Genomic DNA, 25,983 nt, shown 5'->3' on the forward strand with positions numbered 1-25,983 from the left:
GTATATTGCACAAATACTTGATTTGAATGCTAGATTGGACCCTAGAGACATGGGGCGGTATGCAAATAGAATTCATCTAGTCGATGTTAGGTAATGGATGAATTGGAAAGTTTTGCTTTTAGATTGCTTGCAGGCGTGATTTTGAGATGTGATGAGATTTGTGATGTGATAGACTAGCGGGAGTCCAGTGATGATTGTGAAGTAATTTGTGAAGTGGTATATAAGATAGGCGAACCCTAGTCCTGATTCAGGCATGATAAGCTTTCCCCTTGTTGTAGTTATTGGGGTGCACACTCGGTATATAACTTAAGTGTACCTGCGACAGCAAAGGGAAGTGACCTCATGGGATCGAGCATGGCTAGCGGTTGGGGGAGGAAAGAATCTCGCGGAGAGATCTTAGATTTCACATTAGAATAATGAATAGTAATAAATTGGTGTTTGTAAATCCTTATTTTGCTTTTCGCATTATTATTATCTTGTTGCTTGTTAACTGTAAAGTAAGGGGGGTAGTTGGGTTGGATTATTCTACTAGGTGATTTATCACTTACGGATACGTCTGTATCCTGGCAAATCGTTTGCTTCGGCGATCAATTTGCCAGAGGGCGCAAGATTCACTGGAGAGGATTCAAAGATGGTGCAGTTCGACACGGAAAGAATATCAGGAACGAAGATCAAGTATGCGTCCGATTTGTATAAAGCCTAGAGTCAGCTCTGAAATTAATGTATTTTAAATCAGTAAATTTATCTTGTGACTGTAATAACTAAATTTTATTTTGGAAAATTATATTTATTTAGCAAATTTTATCAAGATTTTATTTTATATTGCTTCCGGAAAATCGGAGTGTTACAGGCAGTGTCATGGAAGAGTGTGAAGCAATCCATTATTGCTTCATCTACAATGGACGCCGAGTTTGTGGCATGCTTTGAGGCCATAGGTCATGCGTTATGGTTGCGGAAGTTCATTTCTGGTCTTGTTTTTGTTGACTCAATTGCCAGACCGATGAAGATTTATTGTGATAATTCCGCTGCAGTTTTCTTCTCTAAGAATGGAAAGTACTCTAGTGGTTCGAAACACATGGAAGTAAAGTACTTGGTTGTTAGAGAACGAGTCTAGAAACAACAAGTGTCTATTGAAAATATAAGCACCACTTTTATGATTGCTGATCCGTTGACAAAGGGATTGCCTCCAAAGACATACAAAGAACATGTTATTAGGATGGGTCTTTTGAGCAATCCTTGATATTAGTAGTTGAGTGCTTATTGTTATTGACATTATTTAGCGCAAATAAAAGTTTGTTTCCGATTTTCTGTTTCCAATTATGCGTGCACATATTATTTTGGATTATGTCCAACAGGAAATGTCTTGACAAGACAAATTACAAGGGCTTTAGGCATTACACCCTAAATAATGATATTTTTCCTATTATGGACTTGGTTAGTGAAAGTTATCAATGGTGTGATGCATAGAAGGGAATATGACATGATGCTATACAACCGCTATGACTCATATTGGTGATCTAAATTAATCACAGTATTAAAGTTTCTAATTGGTTTGAACCTATTGGTTGTTTTAAATTTGTGATCACGTGTCAAAGTTTTTAGTGTGGAGCCCACTCGAGTCATTTTAAACAAAATGCATATTTTGAAGAAATACACTTTGCATCACAATCGGCTTGATGGGCCAAGTGGGAGAATGTTAGTTTTTTCCCATTAGTGTGGCCAACTAGCCTTCACGTTTTGTGCATGTGGGACTCCACTATCAGATAAGCCAATGAAGTGATATGGTTCATTACGATAACTAATTAGAATTATAGATGAAGGAAAACTCTTGATAATAAAAGAGACCTTGATGGACTAGGTGTCTTTTAATAATTATCTCTAAGGCCATCTTCTCATCTATTAAAAGGTAGAATACCCTCCTCTTATTCCTACGGTTTTTCCATCAATTAAAATTACTGGGGTATTCTAGAAAAGTAGAGACAGAGAGAAGAAGGTGAGCCAAGAATTAAGGTGTTTCTAATTAAGGGGTTTGTTAATTCTAATCTCGATGGCCAACAAAGGTATATTATTTATAATTCTTGAGATGTGTTGAATTCAAGATCCTTGTTATATCTATTTTCCGCATAATAGATTAAATACAGATATATAGATTTACAGTTTCTGATGCAGCTCCAAGTCATAATGAGCTACTAGTGTCAAGATGATTCTAAGTGAGTCCTTCTTTGACACAGGAGAGAAGGTCTCCTTATAGTCAACACATTCTTTCTGAGTGAAACCCTTGGCCATAAGTCTGGCCTTAAATCGTTCGATATTGCCTTTTGCATCGCGTTTAGTCTTAAAGACCCACTTACAACCGACTTTCTTACAATTAGTTGGCAATTCAACGAGATCCCAAACTTTACTCTGATACCAACTGTAAATCTGTATATCTGTATTTAATCTAATATGCGGAAAACAGATATAACAAGGATCTTGAATTCAACACATCACAAGAATTATAAATCACATACCTTTGTTGGCCATTGAGATTAAAATGAACAAACCCCTTAATTAGAAATATCTTAATTCTTGGCTCACCTTCTTCTCTCTGTCTCTACTTTTCTAGAATACATCAATAACTTTAATTGATGGAAAAACCGTAAGAATAAGGGGTGAGTATTCTACCTTTTATAGAGGAGAGAAGAGGGTTTTAGAGATAATTATTAAAAGACATCTAGTCCATCAAGGTTTCTTTTATTATCAAGAGTTTTCCTTCATCTATAATTCTAACAGAAAATTGGTCTAAACTCCTTAAGTAGAGACAATTGGTCCATTTAGCCCAGCTTAGGTTTTTATAAGACCTAGAGTCCATCATTTTAAAAGTGCTCCTGTTTAGAGTCCTTTAATGGACAGAAATACCCCTCGGGAACCACGATCGAACATTGTTCTCTCCCGCTATCTCGATTTCTTTCTCTGTTCCTGGCAAAAATGGTAGCCGCACCATACTCAGACCCCACCTCAAACACCATTACCACCAGAAAACCACCAATCGCCCACCTACTCGTTGTCAGAATTCAGAAACAATCTCGTTGATCTAGCTCTAGCCAGTCTCAATCTGCCTGTGAGAGGACAGCAAGTAGAGAGAGAGAGAGACAGAGAGTGACAGCAGCGCACAGTTGTGCCGCGACGGCGGCGGCGACAGGTTCGGTCGGGGAAGAAGGAGAAGGGCAGGGAAGGCAAAGAGGGTAGGAGAGAGAAGGACGGAAGGAGAGGCGAGGTGAGGTGGTGGCGGAGATGGAACCTGGCGGCCATGGTTGCCATACGTATACCATCAGAAAACCACCCCTACGAGACAGCAGCAGCGCACAGTTGATAAAATAAAAAAAATGAGGTCAATTTTCTGTGTAACCTTATAAGAATACAAAAGTGGGTAGTGGGCCAAATTAGCACACGTAGACAAGGAAGAATAGGATTCACTAAAAGACAACATGTGTATAGAGAAATATTTAGATTACTGAAGCAAATAATTGTGTGGTGGTATTACTTGGGCACATGGTTTCCAGACTGAAAGTTTTGACACCAGCTTAATTAATTGAATTAAATATGTTTACTTAGAAACTAAAGGATAGTGATTTTCACACTATTCTTATTTATATTAACAATCTTTTTTGGCTTTGTTTATGAAAAAAAATTATATAATATTGTCCTTTCAATTGTTCTATTTTTAAAAATATTTTCTCTTATGTAAAAATTCACAAATAACACAAACAGATAACATTATATTTTGAATTGTTATGTATTCAACATTAGGTGAATTTCATTGCATTGAAAAGATTAGCTTATGTGTCGTCAAAAGTTCAAATAGATGATTTTATATGTCTTGAGAAATTTCATTTACTATAAGTTTATTAATGTATTTGTATTTCACGTCAAACAAAGTCCAAAACACAAACAGATAAGCTTATATGTGTCCAAAATAACAAATAAGTGTATCTATAATAGCTAATGTTATCTGTGTTAATTTATTCTTTGTATGTTCTAAAAGAGAAATAGATAACTTTATCTTTGTCAAACAATTCATTCTCTTTTTAAAATAAAACAACAGATAACTGTATCTATGACAAATAGATAAGGTTATCTGTCTTTATTCTCTGTATCATCTAAAAAAGATAAAGTTATCTATGTAATTGATTCTATTTTATCTTTGCAAAATAAAGCAAAAAGGTAATGTTATTTGTGTTACTTATGATGTCCCCGGTCATTTTGAAAACACTGTGATTTTTGGCATAACTTTACCATTAAGAGCATAACTAAAATCAATTACAAGCATAAAAAAACCTAAACAAGGCATAACCAAGGAATATTCAAAAAACCAACCAAGGCGTAACTAAACCCAACCAAGGCATAACAAATAAGTTATGCCTTGCTATGGTTTTGGTTATGCCTTGCTATGGTTCTATTATGCTTGTAACTAAACCCAACCAATGAATATTCAAGTATAAATTTGGATCGATAACTATATCTGTTTGTTTTATTATGATAATACAAATTATGTTATTTGTGATACATGGTATAAAATTTAGACAGATAACTTACAAAATATAGATTGTGCAGATAACCATATCTGTTAGTTTTATTGCAATTATACGGAGAACATATTTTGCAGATAACCCTATATGTTGGTCGTTTTGAAATAATATACTCCCTCCGTCCCGCAATATTTGGCACTTTTGGGAATTCCCACTTTTAAGAGAAAATTTTTGATGTACAATTGATGAGCTAACTTTTCAATTTTACCCTTATGTAATTTCAACACTATTTGAAAATTTTCAAATTTGGGCTGGATACCAAAAAGTTTTGGCGGCAATTGTGGCTCCCAAATTGAAAAGTGTACTTTTGTTTCTTTGAATTTTGAATAGATTGTTGTTTAGAGTGCAAAAAAAGGGTAAAATGGGAAATTCACCTAAATTTGCTATTGACTTTTCAAAGCAGCCAAATATTATGGGACAAGGAAAAGCACAAAAGTGCCAAACATTGCGGGACGGAGGGAGTAGAATATAAATTTGGACAAATAATCATATCTATACTCATTATCTCAGATATGGGTATTTGTCCAAATCTATAAGTTTTAAATCAGTATTCTATAAGTTTGACTTTTTTTTTGTTGAAGGAAATGCATTATTTTTAGTTGTCGTTTTGCGAATCAGATAAACTTTATGGGACGGGGAAAGTATTAGTTTTTTTATTTTCAAAGATATAGATAATAAATTAGCACATATAATATTATTTGTTGCTTTATTTGGAGTGACAAAAAAATTGTTCAATAAAGATAACCATGTTTGTTGGTTTTGTTGCAATTTTGAAAAGTTGAAATATTGCATAGATATATAATCTTATTTGTTTAAATGCAAGTGATGCACCAATTTTAAAGATAATCATATCTGTTGGTTTTAATTTTGCAATTATACAAAGTGCAAATATTTTGGAAGATAACCTTATCTATAGGTAGTTTTGGAATATTTCGACAAATAACCATATCTGATTTATTGCAATTATTCAGAGTAGAGATTTTGCAAATATAACCTTATCTGTTGATATTTTTGGTATCATAAACAATATAGATTTGGAAAAATAACCACATCTATTAGTTTTGTTGCAGTTATACAGAGAACAAATTTCGCAAAAATAACCTTATCTGTTGGTATTTTTGGTTTTAATGAGAATAGATGTTGACAGATAATGATAACTCCAAGTATCTGTTAGAGATATTAACTTTGTTTGTTGCTTCTTTTTTTTTTTCAGGAAACCCAAAAATAAATTAGCACAAATAATGTTATTTGTTTATTTGTTTTGAAGATACAGAAAATAAATTAACACAGATAAGGTTATTTGTTTTATTATTATTGTAGATACAGAAAATAAATTAGCACAGATAAGGTTATTTCCAATCACAGAATTTTTTTGAGAACCGATAAACTTACATGTTGGAACATTTTAAAATAAATAAGGTTATTTGTCCAACTTTTTAAAAAAAAAATTTCCAATAGGTAGACTTAAATGTATTTATTCCATAAGCACAAAAAAATCAGCTAAAGAACATCAAAAATGAATCAATTAACAAAATGAACTGAACATCAACATTGATCGGATATACATATTCTAGTGCTAGGATTCTTGTTTTGCAACTGAGAGAATTGGGACAAGACCCCAATAGAGGAGTTGCCCCATTGAACAACACAACAAGTCAGGAGATAGCCGATCTCAGATCGTCGGCGTTGAAGCTTCGAGGAGGCAATGCAAGACCTAAGCTTTGAGAGAGCTTGAATTGTCACCGGCGCCGGCCCAGCTTCAGATCCGCGAGAGAGAGCCGGCCCAGCTTCAGATCCGCGAGAGAGAGAGAGAGAGAGAGAGAGAGAGAGAGAGAGAGAGGCGGGGGGTTGGAGAAGACCGACATATCGTCGGAGAAGAAGCAGCCACCGGCGAGACTGCTTGATTGGCGCTCCGACGACCTCGATCTCATTAGTTCCGGTGGTTAGCACTCCTCCTCCACCCCGATAAGAACAAGTTTGCCTTCGCCTTCTTCGCGTTCTGCCTCGTCGTCGATCATGAGCGGTTCTGAATGACTCCGTCCTTGGGACAAGATGTACTGTTTTTTTTTTGGTGAAGGAAAATGCACTCTTTTGACCAACTGGTTATCCTCCCGTTTTTTACGAGGGTATTTTTGGAAGGTGGAAGCCAAATGTCCTGGGGCCTGGATAAAGAAATTTGATGTCCTTATTATGATATAAACCCCTGTACTATGGACCCCTGACCGAAGCTCTCTAATTCTAATTGGTTATCGTAATGAATCATATCACTTCATTGGCTTATCTGATAGCGGAGTCCCACATGCACAAAATGTGGAGGCTAGTGGGCCACACTGACATTGGGAACAACTAACACTCGAACCTATCTATCACAGGTTGCCAAGTTTGAACTCTTCTAGGATTAGCTTCAAGTGGGAGTCTGAGATAGTTTATAGGAAGTGAACCAATTTGACACCCCATCACCTTAACTAGACTAATGACATCCTGATCTTGGCATTTAACCCCACACATCACACTCTTTGAGAAGTTAATTTTCAGGCCCGACATGAGTTGAAATAGCCTAAGAATTCTTTTTAGAACAACCATTTCCTCCAACTTATTCTGACAGAAAATGAGAGTGTCATCTACAAATTGTAAGTGAGAAGCATGCAATCTCCCTATTTCTACCAACTTTGGTTTCGTTGCCCTTTCCAACAAAATATTTAAAGCTTCCACAATCAAATTGAAGAGGAAAGGGGATAGAGGATCCCCTTGTCTAAGGCCTTTAAACGTTCTAAATTCTTTTGAAGCAAAACCTACAAGAACTGACATGGACACAGTTGAAATACACTCCTTTACCCATTGACACCATTTGTTCCGACAACCGACCTTCGTTAGCATATTCATCAAGAAGTCCCAATTTACACAATCATAAGCCCTCTTAAAATCAAGCTTTAGGACTATACCACCCTGAGCAATGTTCTCCCAAAAGTCAATAACTTCATTTGCTAACTCCTACGTTGCACGAGTATAAAATTTAATCTCGTTTAAAATATTCAAAAGATAGCTAGTAAAATTTTACAAACTCTTAGAAATATATGCGGAATTATTAGTACTAAATTTGCTGATTAATCAATAATAATTTCATAGATCACTCAATAAGAAACGATGTGTCAGACGCTAAATCAATAGAGTGCAGTGGGATTCCACATCAGCCTTGTTTAATCATAAGCCTTGCTAATTAATTAACCAATAATTATTTCACAGATCTCTCCATCCATTCTAATCATGACGGAAGAAAACAATAATGGTCCAGCAATTAAAAACATAAGTTGCACAGCAGTGCACGTGGCTATCTAGTATAAAAAAAGTGGGTCCCATCTCTCCCCTCAATTCTACGGCAAATTTAACTCACGCTCAGACCCATTTGGGAGAAAATTAGAACAGCGGAAACTCTTCCCCAAATCGCCTCTCTCTCTCTCTCTCTCTCTCTCTCTCCACAACGACGACCCTCTTTTGGATTGTCCGACCACTAACGCCGCCACAAACCACCAAACCTTCGCTCTCCGATTGCGTCGTCTCTTTTGGATTGTCCGACCACTGACGCTGCCGCAAACCACCAAACCTTTGCTCTCCGACTTCCATATCTCTCAAGGCTTCTCTATCTCTCTCTCCCATACGAAGGTAGCCATGGCTACCCGGAACCCCCACCATCGACGGCACACCAAATCAGATGTTATGCATTTCTCTCTCTTCGTGTTAGACCTTAACTTCGGTCGGTGTCTAAAATTAGGGAAATTGGATTTTCTTTTTAATTACTCCCTCCGTCCCCATTTTTTAGTACTTTTTGGGGGGTGCGTGCCACTATTCAATCGATTATATCTTACAATCTATAATTTTTTAGGTGATTTTGAAAACATTGTTTTAAAAGGATTCATTGAGATCTAACAAACAAAATCCATATTACATATAAATTGTATTACCAATTAAAAGTTATAATTAATTTTTTATCCGGTTGGAATAGGACGAGGGACAAAAGAATGAGGACGGAGGAAGTACAAATTAGGGTTTTTTTTGAAAAAAGTTGGGGCTTTTCACAAATTACTGTTGAGAGTTTGGTTTTTGTTCAAATTAAAAAGAATATTGGTTTCTGTAAACTAACTTTTAACAGGTAGATTTTGCCATTGTTGACCTGGTATTGGCCTTGTAATTCGTCAACTGCCCATCGTTGATTTTTCCATAAGTCTCTCTCATGGGGAGCTACCAGCGAAAGCATAGAGAAGACAACAACAATAAATTATGAGCAAATTTGAAGGTTTGAACAAACTATACCCAAAAGAGCCGGAAAAGACGCCGAAGAAGTAGCTGGAGAAGAGGTCAGAGAAGTTGCCGGAAAAGATCTCCACAAGCTGGAAGGAACACTTGAGAGGAGAGGTGAGTTTGGTGGCAAAATTGGGAATGTAAATTTGGAAAAAGTTCTTTATTCCTCTCCCCTGTTATCAATTTTGGGGGAAAAGAGACGGGAATTGAAATTGGATTTGGAGAGATTGGGCCCACTTTTTCTCCCAATTTAAAATGAAATGGGTCTGCGAGTGAGGTTCAATTTGCCATAGAATTGAGGGGAGAGATGGAACCCACTCTTTTTACACTTGGATAGCCACGTGCACTGCTGTGCAACATCTGTACTTAATTATTGTACCATTACAACCGTCCCCACCTCATTTCCACCCCACCTCCACTTCACCGGTCCACCACTACTATCATTACAATTTACAACCACTATCATAAATATATGGTAAGTATATACTACAACAAATTCTAGGTTTTGCTACAAAAAATTTCGTCACTACATGATAGTTTTTCGTCACAACAAGCCCATAGCAATAAGTTCGTTGTGACAAAAACTCAAACTCGTCGCAAGAAACCAAAAGTTAAGGTGACGACAAGAGTTTGTCACAAAAGGTTTCAATCGTAGTGACAAAATATTTTGTCACAAAAGATAATTATTTTGTTGTCATTAGATTGACTTTTGTCACAATAAATTATATCCACAAGATATAAAAATATTATGGTGACAAACAAGTTTGTTGCAAAAACTCAAGTTTCGTCACTAGAAAATTGTTAAGGTGAAACAAAATTGTTGCAATTGGTATTCTAATTTCGTCACTATAAACTTGTGGTGACAAAATACCCATTATAACAAAAAAGAAATAGTAGTCACAATATCATTGAAACAATTGTCACAAAAAGTTCTGTCCAGACACACCTTTTGTTGGGGTTTTTTTTTTTTTCCCGCTTTTGCATGCTATAAATACCGGTTTTCCTAGCTTTTTCCAACAATTAAGTTGTAAATTGACATCTATAAATGAAAATTTTGTATTCCATCAACGCCAATAGTATCCAAAAGCTAAATGTTGTCAATATAATCATCCATTGCATAACATTCATTACATCAGATTGTAAAGCAAATTTCCAACACAAATTGCATAAAAGAGTCAAGAGTTCCTACACTACTTCAGTAAAACGATCCAAATGGCAATCTTTGTGCAAATTTCCCGTAGTTGAACCTTGCTTCTTTGCCTGATTTTTTCTCTTTTTGCTCCTAAAGCCAAAGAACACAAACATGATCGTATAGAACTGTTCAAATGAAAACAATGAACACAACAAGAAGATTAAATTTAAAACTAGCTTGAAACTCGTTTACAAAAAATCCGAATTTGGTTATTGAGTTTGATTATTAGTAAAAGTTGTTAAGTTTGATTATGGAATAGGTGTAATTTGGTTATTTGTTTAAATACTTGTAATTTTGTTTATTACAATGTGGGGATATTTTTTGAGCATTGTTTTTAAGTTTGCTTATCCACATCTATTTGTTTATCACAATGTGAATGCTCTTAGAAGAAGAACAAAATGAATGGTTTAGATCAAATAGCGGGACCAGGGATGGGCTCCATAATGCGGGCACTTGTGCTGTGCAATGCGAGAAATTTTTCAGTGCCGAGCGGGTATATCCCACGTGGTGTCCGCTCGGCACTCCCGAGCCGCCTGATGCACTTTTGGAAGGCTCAAATTAAAATCTTTTCTCCCCTCTCATCCCTCCTTTTTCTCTCTCATTTTTCTCTCTCAAAATTTGAACCGTCCAAAATCGCATAGAACGGCTCGAATGTGCCAGGTGGGCATCAAATGGTACCCACCCGGCACTGAAAAATTTATCGTGCAATGCACACACTTGTCATTTTGCCGTGAAAGGAAGGAGAGAGAGAGAGAGAGAGAGAGAGAGAGAGAGGGACGTTTTGGGAGATTCAGTTGAAATTGGGAAGATCGGTAGGGATTTGAAGGGACTTGCTTGCATTTCGCAACCTCCTCTCTCCAAAATTAGTTGTGAGGGGAGCTCGAAAGGGCAATGGAGAGGAGACTCCGTCAATGTAACGGATCAAACCTAGAACAACACATTCTCTCTCTACAACTTTTTTTCTCTCTCCTCCGTTTTCTCAGCTCGATTGAGGATTATTCGGTGATTTATACACTTATCTTTACCTCTCCCCCTCATTTCCAAGAGGTACTCTCTCTCACTTTCTCTCTCCTCCATTTTCATCAATTTCCTTGTGTAAGTGTGATGCTTAGGAATTCCATTGTTTATCATGAACACATAATCTCTGATTTTGTTCGAGATTCAGTAATTCTGTAATGCTTAGGAATTTCATTGTTTATCATGCGCACATAATCTCAAAAAGTTATGAATCTCGTGGCGAATGTAACGAAATCCAGAGTTTGTGATCATGTTATAAGATGTTAAGAATGTTGCCATGTATTTGGTTTTTCTGTCAGGAAATTTTATTAGAGAAGTTATGAAGTTTGTGGTTAAATTTTGTTGTACTTTTTTTTATAAAAATTTTAATTTGTGGTGCTTTGCAGTGTTTAGTTATGTATCATTGTGGTGACGGCAAACAAAATTGAACATTTGGTGTGGTGTACCATATCCGGGCCGAACATTTTTTGTTGAATATTCGGATTCCCATTTTTGGGTCGCCAGCTTTATTAGTTGTCTTCGCTAGGATTCCTTGCAGTTTTCATCTAGGAATTTGAGTTCACTCAGGAATAAACATATTTAGTGTAGGATTTGTCTTTTGGGACGATGGCTTTATTGCATGCGTTGTTAGGCTTTCTGTTGTAGTTTTGTGTTTTTAACCATGGCAACAAGAGAATGGAGATATTATTCTTCTGATGTCTAACTAGGATGGTGAGAGAAAGGATTATTGAAATTATGTGATGTTGGGACTGACTTTCTTGTAATTATGGTGAAATATGCAGGCATTTGGTTGTGGCCTTTTTTCTAGCATCGTGATAGGAGTGTTTGATTCTTCTGCTCTTTCGACCCATTGTCCAATTCGTTTTGTTGGCAAAAGACTATCACGTAGGTGATATCAATCATGTCTGGACCCCTATCTCCCAAACCAGGTAGATATCTTTTATTTTATCGTCTTTATGATTTTCTTCATTTTTGCTTAAGTTCTGTATGAAACTTGTTATTGGACATGAAGGTTACAAGTCAAATGGAATACATTTAAGTTAAGGTCTGTAAATGGCTTATTTGTACCTATGGTCCCCAAAGTATATGCGAAATGTCAATTTGGTCCCCAATATACAAATTGCGTCTATTGTATCCCCAACGTTTACAATGAGTGTTTAAATGGTCCCCGGAGCTAACTCCATCAAAATTGGATGTTAAAAGCAAGGGTATTATTGGAACTTAGCTACAAATCATCCCATCTTCAACCTCCAAACCTCTACTCTTACCCTACCAAAAATCTTAAATACTTTTTTTAGATGATTCTAATTATATCTAAAAAAAAACAGTGCCATTATCTATATATTACATATTAATAACTTTTGACACGCACAGGAAAAAATTTTAATACACCCTTGTTAGTGGAGCCCCACACTTAATTGAGAGAGTTTTGTGCGAAAGTATTACTGGTTGTAGCATTACTCTTTTGAAAATAAAAATAAAAATTGCATTTCCCTAATTCTAGCTTCTATGATAACCTTTTTGCCGATGGAAGATCCCATCTCTGCCAACGCTGACGGCTCCCAGGCTCTCTAGCATGCTTCACATTGCGAAGAGATAGAGACAACAATACCAATTTCATAGCCAACTCCGATGACGACGCCAATGGTTCTGTACTCTAATCATCTTTTGTTCTTCATCCTTCAGCAATTATCTTTTCTGCCATGCTTCTATTATTTTCTAGTGTTTACAGAAACCATAAAGCACATTGAAACCCCAAAATCAAACTTCCCTATTTTTTTGGAGTAACACTCAAACACAAAAAATCCCTAATTTTTTTTTGGTTTGAGAAATTAATGGGCAAGAAATTTCAGGGAGGAGATGAAATTTGATTGGTTAAGAGTTTAGAGATGAGACTAAGTTAGATATCGTAGTTGGAGGAGGAGAGGACGTGGTGGAACGAGCAAGGGGTGGGAGGAGTTTGAAGGGGGATGAGAGAAAGGTGGAGGAGAGGTGAGTTCAAGGGAGGGGGTTTGGGAGGGAAGGGGTGGGCAGAGGTGGAGGTGGAGGCGACAAGGGAGAGGAGGTGGGTGAGGGTTTACTGGTGGTGGTGGGATTCAATAGAGGGAGGTTGAAGATGTGATAATTTGTGACTATTCCAAAAATACCCCTACTTTTAATGGCCATTTTGGATGGAGTTAGCTCCGGGGACCATTTAAACGTGTATTGTAAACGTTGGGGATGCAATAGACGCAATTTATATATTGGGGACCAAATTGACATTTCGTTAATACTTTGGGGACCATCCGTACAAATAAGCCGTCTGTAAACTTTTGATTCGCTTTGAACGTTTATTACCACGACCACATTTCTGCTGCAACGAAATCCAAGTTATTGCGCACTATCTCTCATACCCGCGTCCATCATTCTGGAAGGAATCATGCAGTGAAAGCGTGTGGAACAAATTTTTGAACTTCTTGTTATTGTTGAATAGTAATTTAGTTTTGTGAACAAGCCACCAAATACAAGCAGTGGCATTCAGTTTCTTGTTTTCATTTCAGATTTCTTATAGTATATCTTGTGTTTAAGCCCTTGTTATTAAATCCTGTTTTTATAGCTCTCAACGTTGAGAATTCTGAGGATGAGAGGAAGACTAGAATTGGGTCTTTGAAGAAAGCGGCAATGAACGCCTCAGCGAAGTTCAGAAATTCCTTGACAAGGAAGGGCAGGAGAAGTAGCAGTAGAGTCATGTCTGTTGAAATCGAGGATGTGCATGATGCTGAGGAGGTGCAGGCTGTTGATGCATTCCGTCAAGCACTTATCTTGGAGGAACTACTACCCTCAAGACACGATGATTATCACATGATGCTCAGGTTGGTTTCTTTTCTTATTCCTAAAATTTGCTTTTAAATGTTGGATTTAGTGCATTTGTGGTGCAAAAATTTGTTGCAGGGAGCTTCCAAAGTGGGTGCACTCCCGATACGGGAGCTCGAATTTGCAATCCCGAGTAAGAGAGCACAATCTCGTCTCGCTCCTATTGAGATGGGAGCAGGCTTGTGAACTTCCACACTAATCTCAAGGAAAAAATTTAAACTAAAAAATTTAAACTTCTCTTTACAAACATATGCAAGAACGAAGAAAGAGAAAAGAAGTAAGAGAGTTAGGACTCTCGTCTCATACTCAAGGCCGGCCCGGGGGTAAGCCCCGCAAGCCCTCGGTCTTGGGTAACCCCCCAGGCTATAGGGCAACCAGAAAAAAAAAATTCAAGTTAGATTATAAATTTTAAAAAGTTTCCCTTAGTCACTGCAATTGTCAAAACTTCTATGGCTCTTGCGTTCGATTTTTTCCCTCCATTTTTTCCTCTTTCCTATTTTCCTCCATTTTTTTTCTACCTCCTTTTGTTTTCCTCCGGTCCACAATTTTTGTTCTACCTCTTTTTGTTTTCCTCCCAACGATAATCTTTAAATGCTATGTTCTTACATTTGATTTAAAAAAAAGTCATAGTTAAAATAAATCGAGCGAGCTAACATGGTTTTTATTTTTATCTTCGAACTTCCATTTTGCAATAGAGATTAAAGAGATTGGCTGGGATCTCAATTGTAAATGAGGCGCAACTCCACTAAAGAGTATTTTTGGGCATTTGGGGCTTTCTTAACTTCTTATGCTTTTCAAGACATACCATTCTCCTCACATATATCAACGAAAAAGCCCAAAAAACAAAAAAACAAAAGTTAGCAAAATGGGCTCCCGAGATTTTGGATAAGTAAAGTACGATGACTCAATTAAGAAATTTGCTTCAAAAAATGCAAGAAAATGTTGTTTTCTTTAAATCGGACCATGCTAATCATAAAACACTATAAACGGGGTCTACATTTTAATGTTGATTTTCTTTATGTAATTCAAGCTAAAAAAACCAATGTAATTTTTGATTTTTTTTATATTTGTATTTTTTAAAATTTTGTATGATTTTATAGCACGTGGGCAACAAAGCATGAAGTTGAGTTAGGGCAACCCAAATGTCAAGGCGGCACTGCTCGTATTTGACTTGTCTGTAATCTAGTCCATAAAATTGATATAAAGCCATATTATGCTGTCTTTTCTCACTCATTTTTATGTATAATAAATAGTTACTGTATATACTCTCTCCCAACTAAGGATCTTCTACATATGCCCCCTCTCGCACTCCCGCTTCTGTTCCTGCTTCGTGCAACTATGGTGCAAAATGTATTGATACTTGGCTACATTTCCTGAAAACATATGAAGCACAAAGAATATATGTGTAGTAGATATATACCAACCTGTTCACGATTTTGTGTATACTTTTCTGACTTATGAAAAATAAACAGACTAGTATACAGAATCAAAACACACTTGTTAGTTAGGAAACTGCTGCAAAATGGAGCTAACCACGAGGCGGACTGGCACAGGTGGTTGTGGTGCTCCCTTACAAAATGGGACTAGGTTCGAGTCTTACCATTGCAACAATCGTAGTAACTCTCCTACTGATTACAACAGTATCACAAAATTGCTACCTTGTTCATCTATTTAGGTTGCTACCAGAATCAACAAGTTGTTGGAACTTATAGAATGGACCAAATTTTTGTTACATACTTTATAGTCACTCATGAAGACGACAACAACAAAACTGCTCATTGATCTACTGAGGTTGTTTTTTTTTTTTGGATCAGCAATCTACTCAGGTTGTTACCAGAATCAAGAAGGTTTGAAATTATAGGATGTACCAAATTTCTAAAACAAATTTTTGGTTAGCAAATGACTGACCTACCCTTTTCATTTATAGTAAAACTCAACTTCAACTGATCAACTCTATTTTTCGGCTGGATTTAAATGTTAAACCTAATTATAATTAGGTTATATTTTAATCAATATTGCATAATTGCTTTTGCATTTCATATTTTAAAATTATTATCATTTTCATTGAAAATTACCATTTTTCTCGTAATTTATCTCCTTACACTAAAACTCTCCTTCTCAAGCGAAAACTGACATAAATTTACATAAATCCTTTTTTAAATAGACGGTGGACATATGATACCAACATAAGCTTATAGCAAGAATTGCATTTGTTGCAATCCTTGGTAAATGTCAGAACATTATTGTTCCAAAAAGCAAGTCACTTTGAGGAATTTTTTACCCCTTGTTACTTAATTACATGAATTTATTGAGCATAACCACATGGTAACTTAATTAGAACAAGTGAAGCACACCATTAATAAACTATATATATACATAAGATAATACCGTAATATCCTTTTTTTGACCCTTTTTTTTGTTGGCTTTTTTTTTAACCGTTCCCTGAAAGGAAATGCTGATGATAAAAAAAAATCAATATGAAGTTTCTTGCTATTATGGAGAACTCCATCCTTAAAACTCCACCCTGAGTAAATCCGACCCTATGACAGGCTTATTAATTAGTTCACTAGGGGAGTTTGAATACATCCTAGGTGTCAAGTTTCTATGCAGTCCTTTTTGTTTTTTAAACAGTCACATTTAGGTTTTAGCCCATCAAATAGGTTGCACCTGATGTACATGCAACTAATTCAGTTCACTTAATTAGGCTAATTTTATTGGCCATGTTTCACTATCTTACATACGCCCTCCGGCCCTAAATAAATGTCCGGCCCGCAAACCTAAGCCTTTAAAAAGATGTATTTTTACATTAAAAAATTTAAATTTTTTTCACAATTTGAAAGAACTCATTGATATCTTTTGATTTGTGAAAAAATTTGAAATTTTTAACGAAAAAAATACATCTTTTTAGAGGCCTAGGTTTGCCGTCCGGACATTTATTTAGGGACGGAGGGAGTAGTATACATCACACACAGTCAAATATATAGTTATAGAAATGCTAAAAAAAATTCATAACCATGGGAATTATGCAAATTAGACTAAAGTGACATAACATTCATACATAGTCACCTAGCATGCCTAATAATGAGACAAATTTAGTTTGACTTGGGCAATAAAAAAACAAGGGCAGTACATCAAGAGAGCCTGAATGCAGCAAGGTAGATAAATGCTACTCACTACATTCCACAAAGATAGCCCATTTTCACTATTCACGCATTTCAAAAAATATCTATTTTTAAAGTTACGATATTGTTTATAATTTTGAAAACTTTATTTAATAAAACTAATTAAGATCTATCAAATAAGATCCATATTGCATACAAAAAAATATCATGAATTAGAAGATAAAGATAAAGATAATTGTATAAAAGGTATGACTAGTGAAACTTGACATTCTTTTTGGGATGGAGGAGTAGTGTAGTATTTTAATATAGTAATTGTTTATTGAATGGTTTCAACTTATAGCATTAATAATAAAAATTGTGGTGTTTAAGCAAATGTTACTTTCTTTTGTATATATGTTGATGAGTAGTAGAAGGGTATTCAGGGCCGGCCCCGGGGTAAGCCCCGCAAGCCCTCGGGCTAGGGCAACCAAAAAAAAAATGTAAGTTAGGTATAAATACAAAAAAGTTTTCCATTACTAGCACAATGAGTATGCTTGGTGCTTTGGCCGCTAGGATGCCGTCAATGTTTTGGGCAGCCCAAGTTCGATTCCCACGAGCTGCAGCTGCCTCATCTTTTATTTGTTACCCCATTTTTGTTCTACTCCCACGCCTAAGTTCAATTCCCACACCTCCCAACCTCATCTTTTCTATATTACTCTATTTTTTTTCTACCTCTTTTTCTTTTCCTCCTAATCCACAATATTACAAAAATCAAATTACTAAATTATTTTGTTGAAAATTTGCGATTTAACAAACAAAATAGTGGAGTCATGTATAAGTGATATGTTGTTACATTTGATTAAAAGAAAAGTCAATAGTTAAAAAAATTGACCGAGCTAATTATATGGTTATTGTTTTTACCTTTGAACTACCATTTCGCAAGAGAGATCAAATAGATTGACTATGAACTCAATTGAAAATGAGGCACTGTTCCACTAAGAGCATTTTTGGGCATTTGGGACTTTTTAAACTTTTTATGTTTTTCGAGGCAGGCGTTATTGTCACATATATCAACTAAAAAGCCCCAAAAATCAAATAATCAAAAGTTAGCGGCATGGGCTCCGCGCTCTAAATAAGTAAAGTACAATGACTTAATTGACAAAAAAATGTGAACTCATTTTCTTTGAATTGGATGGTGTTAATTATAAAGTACTATAACAGGGGTTACATTTTGATGTTTATTATTATTTTTTTTGATGTTATTCAAGCTCAATGAACAATGTAACATTGATGGTTTTTTTTTTTTTTCGTACTCGTACGTTTTTTTTTTAATTTTGTATGACATAATATTAAGTGGGCAAAACAATATGAAGTTGGGCTTGGGCAACTCAAATGTCAGGGCCGGCACTGAGGGTATTCTTGGTATTTGTGGGGAGAAAAGTGATGACATCAGCAGTTTCTGTTAGCTAAGTTAGCTGAAGTTAGAGGAGGGGGGAATCTAAATAATATTTTGTAATGTAAGGGAGGTCAGCGCATTTATCAGAACCTCAAAGGGAGGTGGTTTTATTTGTCATAAACCTCAAGGGAGGTTGGTGAAATTTACCCCTTTGTATATGGTTTGGAATTTACACGTAGGAATGACCACATATGTTCAATTCTGTCTTCAATCAAACTGCAAGAACATTATTTGTATGCTTCTAAATTCTAATTAACTCCCTAGTTAACTTCTGAGAATGCAGATTTCTGAAGGCCAGAAAATTTGACATAGAGAAAACAAAGCAAATGTGGGCCGATATGCTTCAGTGGAGGAAGGAATTTGGTGCTGACACCATCATGGAGGTATCCATTGGAGATATAAGTGGTCATCATCTATAATTCTCCTATGCAATTTGTTAGCAATGCAATTTTAATTTGATTGTTTTCGCTCTTTTATTTTTCGTACAAGGACTTTGAATTCAAGGAAATCAATGAAGTCTTAGAACATTATCCCCAAGGACACCATGGAGTTGACAAGGAAGGCCGACCCATCTACATTGAGATGCTGGGAAAGGTAGATGCCACCAAGTTGATGCAGGCAACTACCATGGACCGCTATGTGAAATACCATGTACGGGAGTTTGAGAGGACGTTTGATGTCAAGTTCCCTGCTTGCTCAATTGCAGCAAAGAAGCACATCGATCAGAGTACAACCATCCTTGATGTGCAGGGAGTGGTATGTGATAATTTCCCTAAAAAGGGTATTTTAAAGACCACACATCCTTCTAGCTTACATCAAGTGCAGACATTGTAGACTGCTATGGATATATTTGTGACATTAAACATTATGTCTAAGCATCAAGGAAGAGAACCTGCATTAATGTTGTTACTAGAATTGTTGATGCAGGGACTTAAAAATTTCAACAAAGCTGCTAGGGAACTCGTACAACGCCTTCAGAAGATTGACGGCGACAATTATCCTGAGGTATTTATGTCTTTATTAAGGTGCACTTTTACAGTGCTAGCTTCTGTTTATGTTTCTGTAGTAGGAATTTATTTACAGAACCTTCATGTTATTTCACCGTAGACGCTGAATCGTATGTTCATCATCAACGCGGGTTCTGGATTTAGATTGTTGTGGAACACTGTTAAAAGTTTCCTTGACCCTAAGACCACTGCAAAGATCAATGTAAGTACGTTGCGTCAATAGCTAAAACTGCTATTTTTTTATTTTTAAGAAGTTAAAGTTAATATGTGAGGTGCTATTTACTAGGTTCTTGGTAACAAGTACCAGAGCAAGTTGCTTGAAATAATTGATGCAAGGTAAATTAATCAACAGTCAATTTAGGGCCACTCCCAATTTTGGTTTCCTGTCTTACTTCTCAATTCGAAGTTATTATGATCTTGTCTGTCAAGTGTATGGAAAACATCTAATTGCCTTTTTACTTGTGTTCATAGTGAATTGCCAGAATTTCTAGGAGGCACCTGTACTTGTGCTGACCAAGGAGGCTGCATGCGTTCTGATAAGGGGCCATGGAAGGACCAAGAAATAATGAAGGTTTTTGCTACTCTTTCATGTATTTTCTCCAGTACATACTAGCCATTGTTCATAATTTTTTGGTATTTTTGGTTTTAGTATTTTTGTTTGTCTTTTCCAAATTTTGTCTGAACGTTATTTTTTTTGGATTAATCGTTTTTCTCAACGAGAATTGTCGGACCGCTGTTCCACCATCTATCCTAAAATCAATTGGTGTTATGAAGGGCTTCAATTAAGTCTTTTATGGCATTCGATAACGCACCTGTAAGTCTGTTTTTAGAGCGGTCGCAGGGAGTGGCATTGTGTAACCAAATCCATGGGGGCACTCCGGGCCCAACAATCCCTCCCTCACGATGACGCTCCCGCGACTCGAACCCATGACTTCCTGGCTTTGATACCACTTGTCGGACCGCTTTTCCACAATCTCTCCTAAAACCAATTGGTGTTAGGAAGGGCTTCAATTAAGTTTTTTATAGCATAATTAGCATTCGACATCGCACCCACAAGTTTGTTTTTAGAGTGGTCGCAGGGAGTGACATTGTGTAACCAAATCTATGGGGACACTCCAGGCCCAACAAGAAGAGTCGAAAAAGTACAAATTATAACCAAAAGCAAAAAAAAAATTACGAAAGAAAAAATACTAAACAGCTTGTTCTTTGGTATTTCTGTCGTCTTCTTCTATGAACTTTTTTCAGCGTTGGTCTACATTTTTACACTGTTTTGATCCCTCTCGTAGACTCGAATCATTAATCCCAAAGATTTCGACAAAAAAGCTAAACCAAAAATTACGAAAAGAAAAAAATACAGAAAAAAAAAAACAGACCAAAAATTTATGGAGAATGGGCCACTATAGAGGATGTACCTGAATCTTTTTATTGTTCCAACTTGACCAACTGTGTCTTAGTGAGTTATTTACTATTATGTCTCACAGAAGGTTCAGAATGGTGAAGCCAAGTGTACAAGGAAATGCAGTACTCAAGGCACTGAGGAAAAGACAATATCAGAGGATGAGACTGCATGCAAAAAGGTTCCTACCAGTCTTTGATAAAGAAATTTCTTCCCTTTAGGTTATGTATGTACATGTTTTAATGTCCTATAGGTGATGTTTTTGTTTCTTTGTTCCCCTAATTACTATGCTTGTTAATGTTTTGTCCTTGTCATTGAAATAGTACTTACATAAGTTACATCTACATAATTAACTAGGGATGTGATTCATCAAATCTGTATGGAGCTCCAGTTGCGGACGAGGTGCCTTCAGTCTGCCCAAAACGTCCAAAGGACATAGAGCATCCACTTTCTCCTATTCATGAAGAAGTAAGCATTTTAATTTTTCCTGGTACAATTTAGCAACACAGCCACAAACAAATCTTGTATGCCCTTGTTAGAAGTCGAAAGGTCACAATGTGTAAGATTGGCAGATTTTTGCTACAGTTTAGACTTTAGAGTAGTGGGAGGTGGGCTTCTTGATTCATTGAAACTGTGGCGGACTGGCAGGTCAACATTGCTTGATGGATAACCAATTCATATGATAAATTTTCCATCTTGGTTCATGAATTAGAAAAGGGTGTAGTTTCATGGCTTTGCAATGTCATTGAGCCAAAAATCTCCCTTATGCCATTGACAGTATAATTTTTATTGGTGCTTGAATGTTGTGAAATGTGCACAAGATCAATCTTTTTTATCATTCTATCTCATACACCACTAGTCTATGTGACTTCTTCATAGAAAATACTAAAGTGTTCCTGCCACAGAACAGTCGCCAACTTCTTTGTACTTGTAACCTGAAATTTTTCCTTTTCTTTCTACTTTTGCTTTACTTGGTCTATATAAGGTAAAATTTTAACACATCGATCCTTTCTCCAAATGTCTTTTGGCAAAAATGGCAGGTTTATACTACCAAAAAAATTCCTAAATCATTTGATTATCGAGACTTCATGCCAGTGGTTGACAAGACAATGGATGCGTCTTGGCAGAAAATGGTAGATAATGAGAGATTTACTCCCTCGAAAGGTATGTTTGTGCTTCTAGAATTACGTACATATGCATGCTTTCAATATTTACTTCTTTATGGGCTGCAAGCATGCAACTGTTAGGTAACGGTATGGGTCACTCTGGCTGCTATAGCAATAAGACTGAATTTTAACATGCATAACTGCTACAACCAATCAACCAGTAGGTAAAAGGCTTGCAACGAGCTTTTTGACCTTTATGCAACTATGGGTGCAAGTTTACAATAATGTTATTTTGGGTTGTAATTTGTAAGCTATATTAAGATTACTGGTGTAACATAGACTTATTAGAATATAACTTTTGTTTATGTGATAAAATAATGATCATTACATTTGTGATTCTTACAATCAGTTATATATTAGTTTCTGTTATTTAGTGCATGTGTCTATCAGTTTGAAATGCAATAATGCGATGTGGATCTCAATATTAAAATAAAAAAAACATAATGGGACTGCTGTCTATCCAATGCTTCAAAACATAAAGATAGATTAATGTTATATTGTAACGTAAAATAGAAAATAATTGGACAATAGTGTAAAAAAATCATGTAAGGAAAAAACACCCTTGGTAAAAACTTTTAAATACTACTGACGTCAAGTTGACAATGCATATAGAATTATAAATGATCATCTCTAAGAATGCACAAAACTGCTATTAAAAAAATTTGGTTATCGAGTACAACAACGCATATCAGTTTTAATAAGGTAGTGAAAAAATGAAAAGTTGACGGTTTCAGTTACCACCACCATTAAGCTACGGTTGTTTCACCAAGAAATAGCATCACAACCTATTTTGCCGCCCTATTAATGGTAGTGGTAGGTGGTGAATATGACTGAAATAGTGAATACCTTTAGATCTAACCGAAAAGCCTAAGCCATAAGGTGAAGAGTTCTCTATTGTATATTAAATGATCATCCATTCGATATCCAAGCAATGTGGATCATATTCTTAACAAGCCCCTTATATGTAGCCGCTTTTTAGGGTTGTTATCTGTAGCCTATTTTATGTGTAACATCCCGTCGCCTTTTTGTTGGACTTTTTTCTTTGTTAACCATGGGTGGAATGGGCCACACTCTTTACTAAGGAACTTTATGTCCAACCCCAAAACTTAAGCTATTAGGTGAAGATGTCCGTTGTGCATATTTAGTTATCACCCATTCCCTATGCAAGTAATGTAGGATCATATACTCCTTACAATATAGTTTAAACTATGAATCATAGAACAATAATGAAAATTGAAATATATGATCAACAAACATTTGTCGAATTTGAAAAGGAGTCAGAAGAAATGGTTCGGTTCCTTCTTTTTTTTTGGTTTTGATATGAGATATCCATGAATCGAGATTCTAATGCATACAGATAAAAATGGTCCAATGGGAGCAAGGGTTGGGGCTTTTTTATTCTAATATTACTGAAAGAGGAAAACAAATTAACATACCCAACTTGTTTTATTTTCTTTTTTGATTTACTGTTTACAAAAAAATTATTGCCGAAAGTTTATTTTGTTTACCGAAAACGGAATGCAGCTTTTAGTTTTTCGCAGACAAAGAATTGGAAAGCAAAACATGGCCAAACACATGCATAAGTAACTAAATGGGAGTAACTAGTACATCTGGCTAAGTTCTCCCTTTGTGTAATTTTCACATAAAAAAGTATGCCTATCCATTTCCACAGAGAAAGTAAATCAATGGGCTAAAATCTCGTTTTTGTTAGATTGGACATCTTAATTAATGGTTGTTTGATTGTATCTTATCTTTGAGGTCTGCTTGCATGTTCCTCAATCTAGAGTAGTTTATTCGCAGTTGTATGTCTGCATGCGCAAATTGCCGAGGCTTGATTGTTACTCAGTGGGGCTAAACTAAGACTTTTAGTCCTTTATAAAGATTTTATAAAATTTGGGAGTTCATGATATTTTTATAGAAAATTTACAAGACAATCTGATTCAAGTTTCAATGAAGTACACAAATCCTGAGGCATAGAATTGTCATGGTACATGAATTTCACAATTTAGATCCAATTCATGGCACAAAATACTAACTGTGAGTCTGTGATACATGAAGACGAACACTTTTAAGTTTAAAGCACATCCTCTTATGGCCAAAATTTGGAGAAAATTGAAGCGTTTCTTGAAGTTGTAATTCGCACCACAGAATAATTGGTGAGTTTTATTTTATTTTATTTTTTGAGGTTGTGATTCGCACCCCAAATGCATGGCCAAAAGGTAACAGGTTACCACATGTTCTACGCTCTACCACAAATCTTCCAGTTTCTTTATATATAGTTAGCACTGCCACTGATATCTAAGGGGGACCCCTTTTGGGCTAAAAGCATGAGAGGTTGAAGCCGTGGCTTGGCAAATGGTCTAATGGAGGAATCCTTGACAAGTTTGAGTGTTAAACTACAGCTTCTTTAATTAGTGTTGTCTATGAGATATTGATGAGAAAGCTGTGTACCAAAATTTTCCCACTTAAACATTTGCACCTTTTCTGTACTATGACTGAAACGGATGACCAAATCAAAGGGTTGTAAGGTTTTGTAAAGTCTTTTTATTAGTTACTTCTGTATCTGGCAAGTGATATTCAAGTTCAAATCTGGCAGGGGGAGATTATTTCACCATGCATGATGCTTGCAAGTCTCCTGATGGATTTAGCAACCAGGTCTTCAGTGGTGTCATGACCTTTGTCATGGGCGTTGTCACTATGATCAGAGTGACACGGAACATGCCCAAGAGGCTCACTGATGCCTCTTTATTGTCCAGCTCATTGCACTGCGATGACACAGTGGTGAAAGGCCACGTACAGTCACAAAAGTTACCAGCACCTGCTGTCTCTAGTGCAGAGTTCATGTCAGTCATGAGGCGCATGGCTGAATTGGAAGAGAAAGTGATTGTTCTGACCGCCAAACCTGCAGCCATGCCTGTTGAGAAGGAGGAAATGCTAAATGCTGCTGTAAGCCGGGTTGACGTCTTGGAACAGGAGCTAATGGCAACCAAGAAGGTATCATTAGTTTCGTGATCTCTTTTTTCTTATTTAAATTATTGAAAGAGAGCACTAAGCACCACCAGTAATTTATATGTGGCAACTTTCTGTCTAGAGTATAGCTCAGAACATAGTGATGACTTTTTTGCTTGGGCTTTAAAGCTATGCAGAAAGGAAGTATAACATCTTTCTTTTTTGTTTGTTCATGTGTTGGTGGGTTCATCCCCTAACAAATTAGGAACTTTGAGCTATTTCCGTTTCTAGGAAGAAGTTAAGTAACCTTTGGTATTTCATATGTATTCAGCTAAGCGACACGATCTGTTTCACCTTTGAAAAAAAACTTGTATCATTTAGTCATTTATAAGCCAGATGTGCGTAGTGCGTTTTGAAATGAGTACTTAATCTGTTACTAACTACGATTTCTAATGTAGGCTCTGGAGGATGCCCTTGTCCGACAAAATGAGCTCCTAGCTTACATTGAGAAAAAGAAGAAGAAGAAACTGGTATGCTACTCAGACCAGAACATTGTCGCTTTTTGTTTATTAGCACTGGATTCTCTCTGATTACCTCTCAATTTTATTGAATGTCTCTGGATGCAGTTTAGCTGGTAAAGGGAGCGATGGTGAACGATGATGGATGCTCTGCAAGCTCGTGCTTCATTGATGTCCTTTTCTACAAGGTCACCCAAATGTATTCTGATTGCATGTATGATATACATTGTACCCGGCCCAAGGTTTTGCTTCAATACACAAATAAAACTTGAATAAAACTCAGCACTTCAACAGTATCCATAAATTTCTATATATTATGTAGTGTAATAGGTTAACGAAGAGCCATGTTTGTTTTGACACTTTGAAGGACCTGTGTAACAGGACACTCAAACCTGGATCTGTGTTTTGTGTGAGTTTTGTGTTTGGGCTTAAAATTATCAAGAGGCATGGCCACCTTGAAACCA

At 36.3% G+C, this 25,983-nt stretch overlaps 1 protein-coding gene across 2 annotated transcripts; it reads left to right on the plus strand.

Moving 5' to 3' along the window:
- The first annotated feature begins 10,760 nt into the window (after positions 1-10,760).
- LOC131336141 (phosphatidylinositol/phosphatidylcholine transfer protein SFH12) lies at positions 10,761-25,983 on the plus strand. 2 transcript variants are annotated; one of them, XM_058371854.1, is made up of 15 exons: positions 10,761-11,103; positions 11,856-12,002; positions 13,670-13,925; positions 18,767-18,866; positions 18,973-19,239; positions 19,411-19,488; positions 19,591-19,692; positions 19,777-19,826; positions 19,962-20,061; positions 20,972-21,067; positions 21,244-21,354; positions 21,927-22,050; positions 24,649-25,046; positions 25,460-25,531; positions 25,628-25,983. In XM_058371854.1, the coding sequence occupies exons 2-15, from the start codon at positions 11,975-11,977 to the stop codon at positions 25,637-25,639; spliced, it is 1,794 nt and encodes a 597-aa protein (XP_058227837.1). In that variant the 5' UTR covers positions 10,761-11,103; positions 11,856-11,974; the 3' UTR covers positions 25,640-25,983. The 2 variants fall into 2 exon arrangements, with proteins under 2 accessions (XP_058227837.1, XP_058227835.1); XM_058371852.1 differs by having other exon boundaries at positions 10,790-11,151.

The sequence above is a fragment of the Rhododendron vialii genome, chromosome 8a, assembly GCF_030253575.1.
Source record: "Rhododendron vialii isolate Sample 1 chromosome 8a, ASM3025357v1".
NCBI lineage: Eukaryota > Viridiplantae > Streptophyta > Magnoliopsida > Ericales > Ericaceae > Rhododendron > Rhododendron vialii.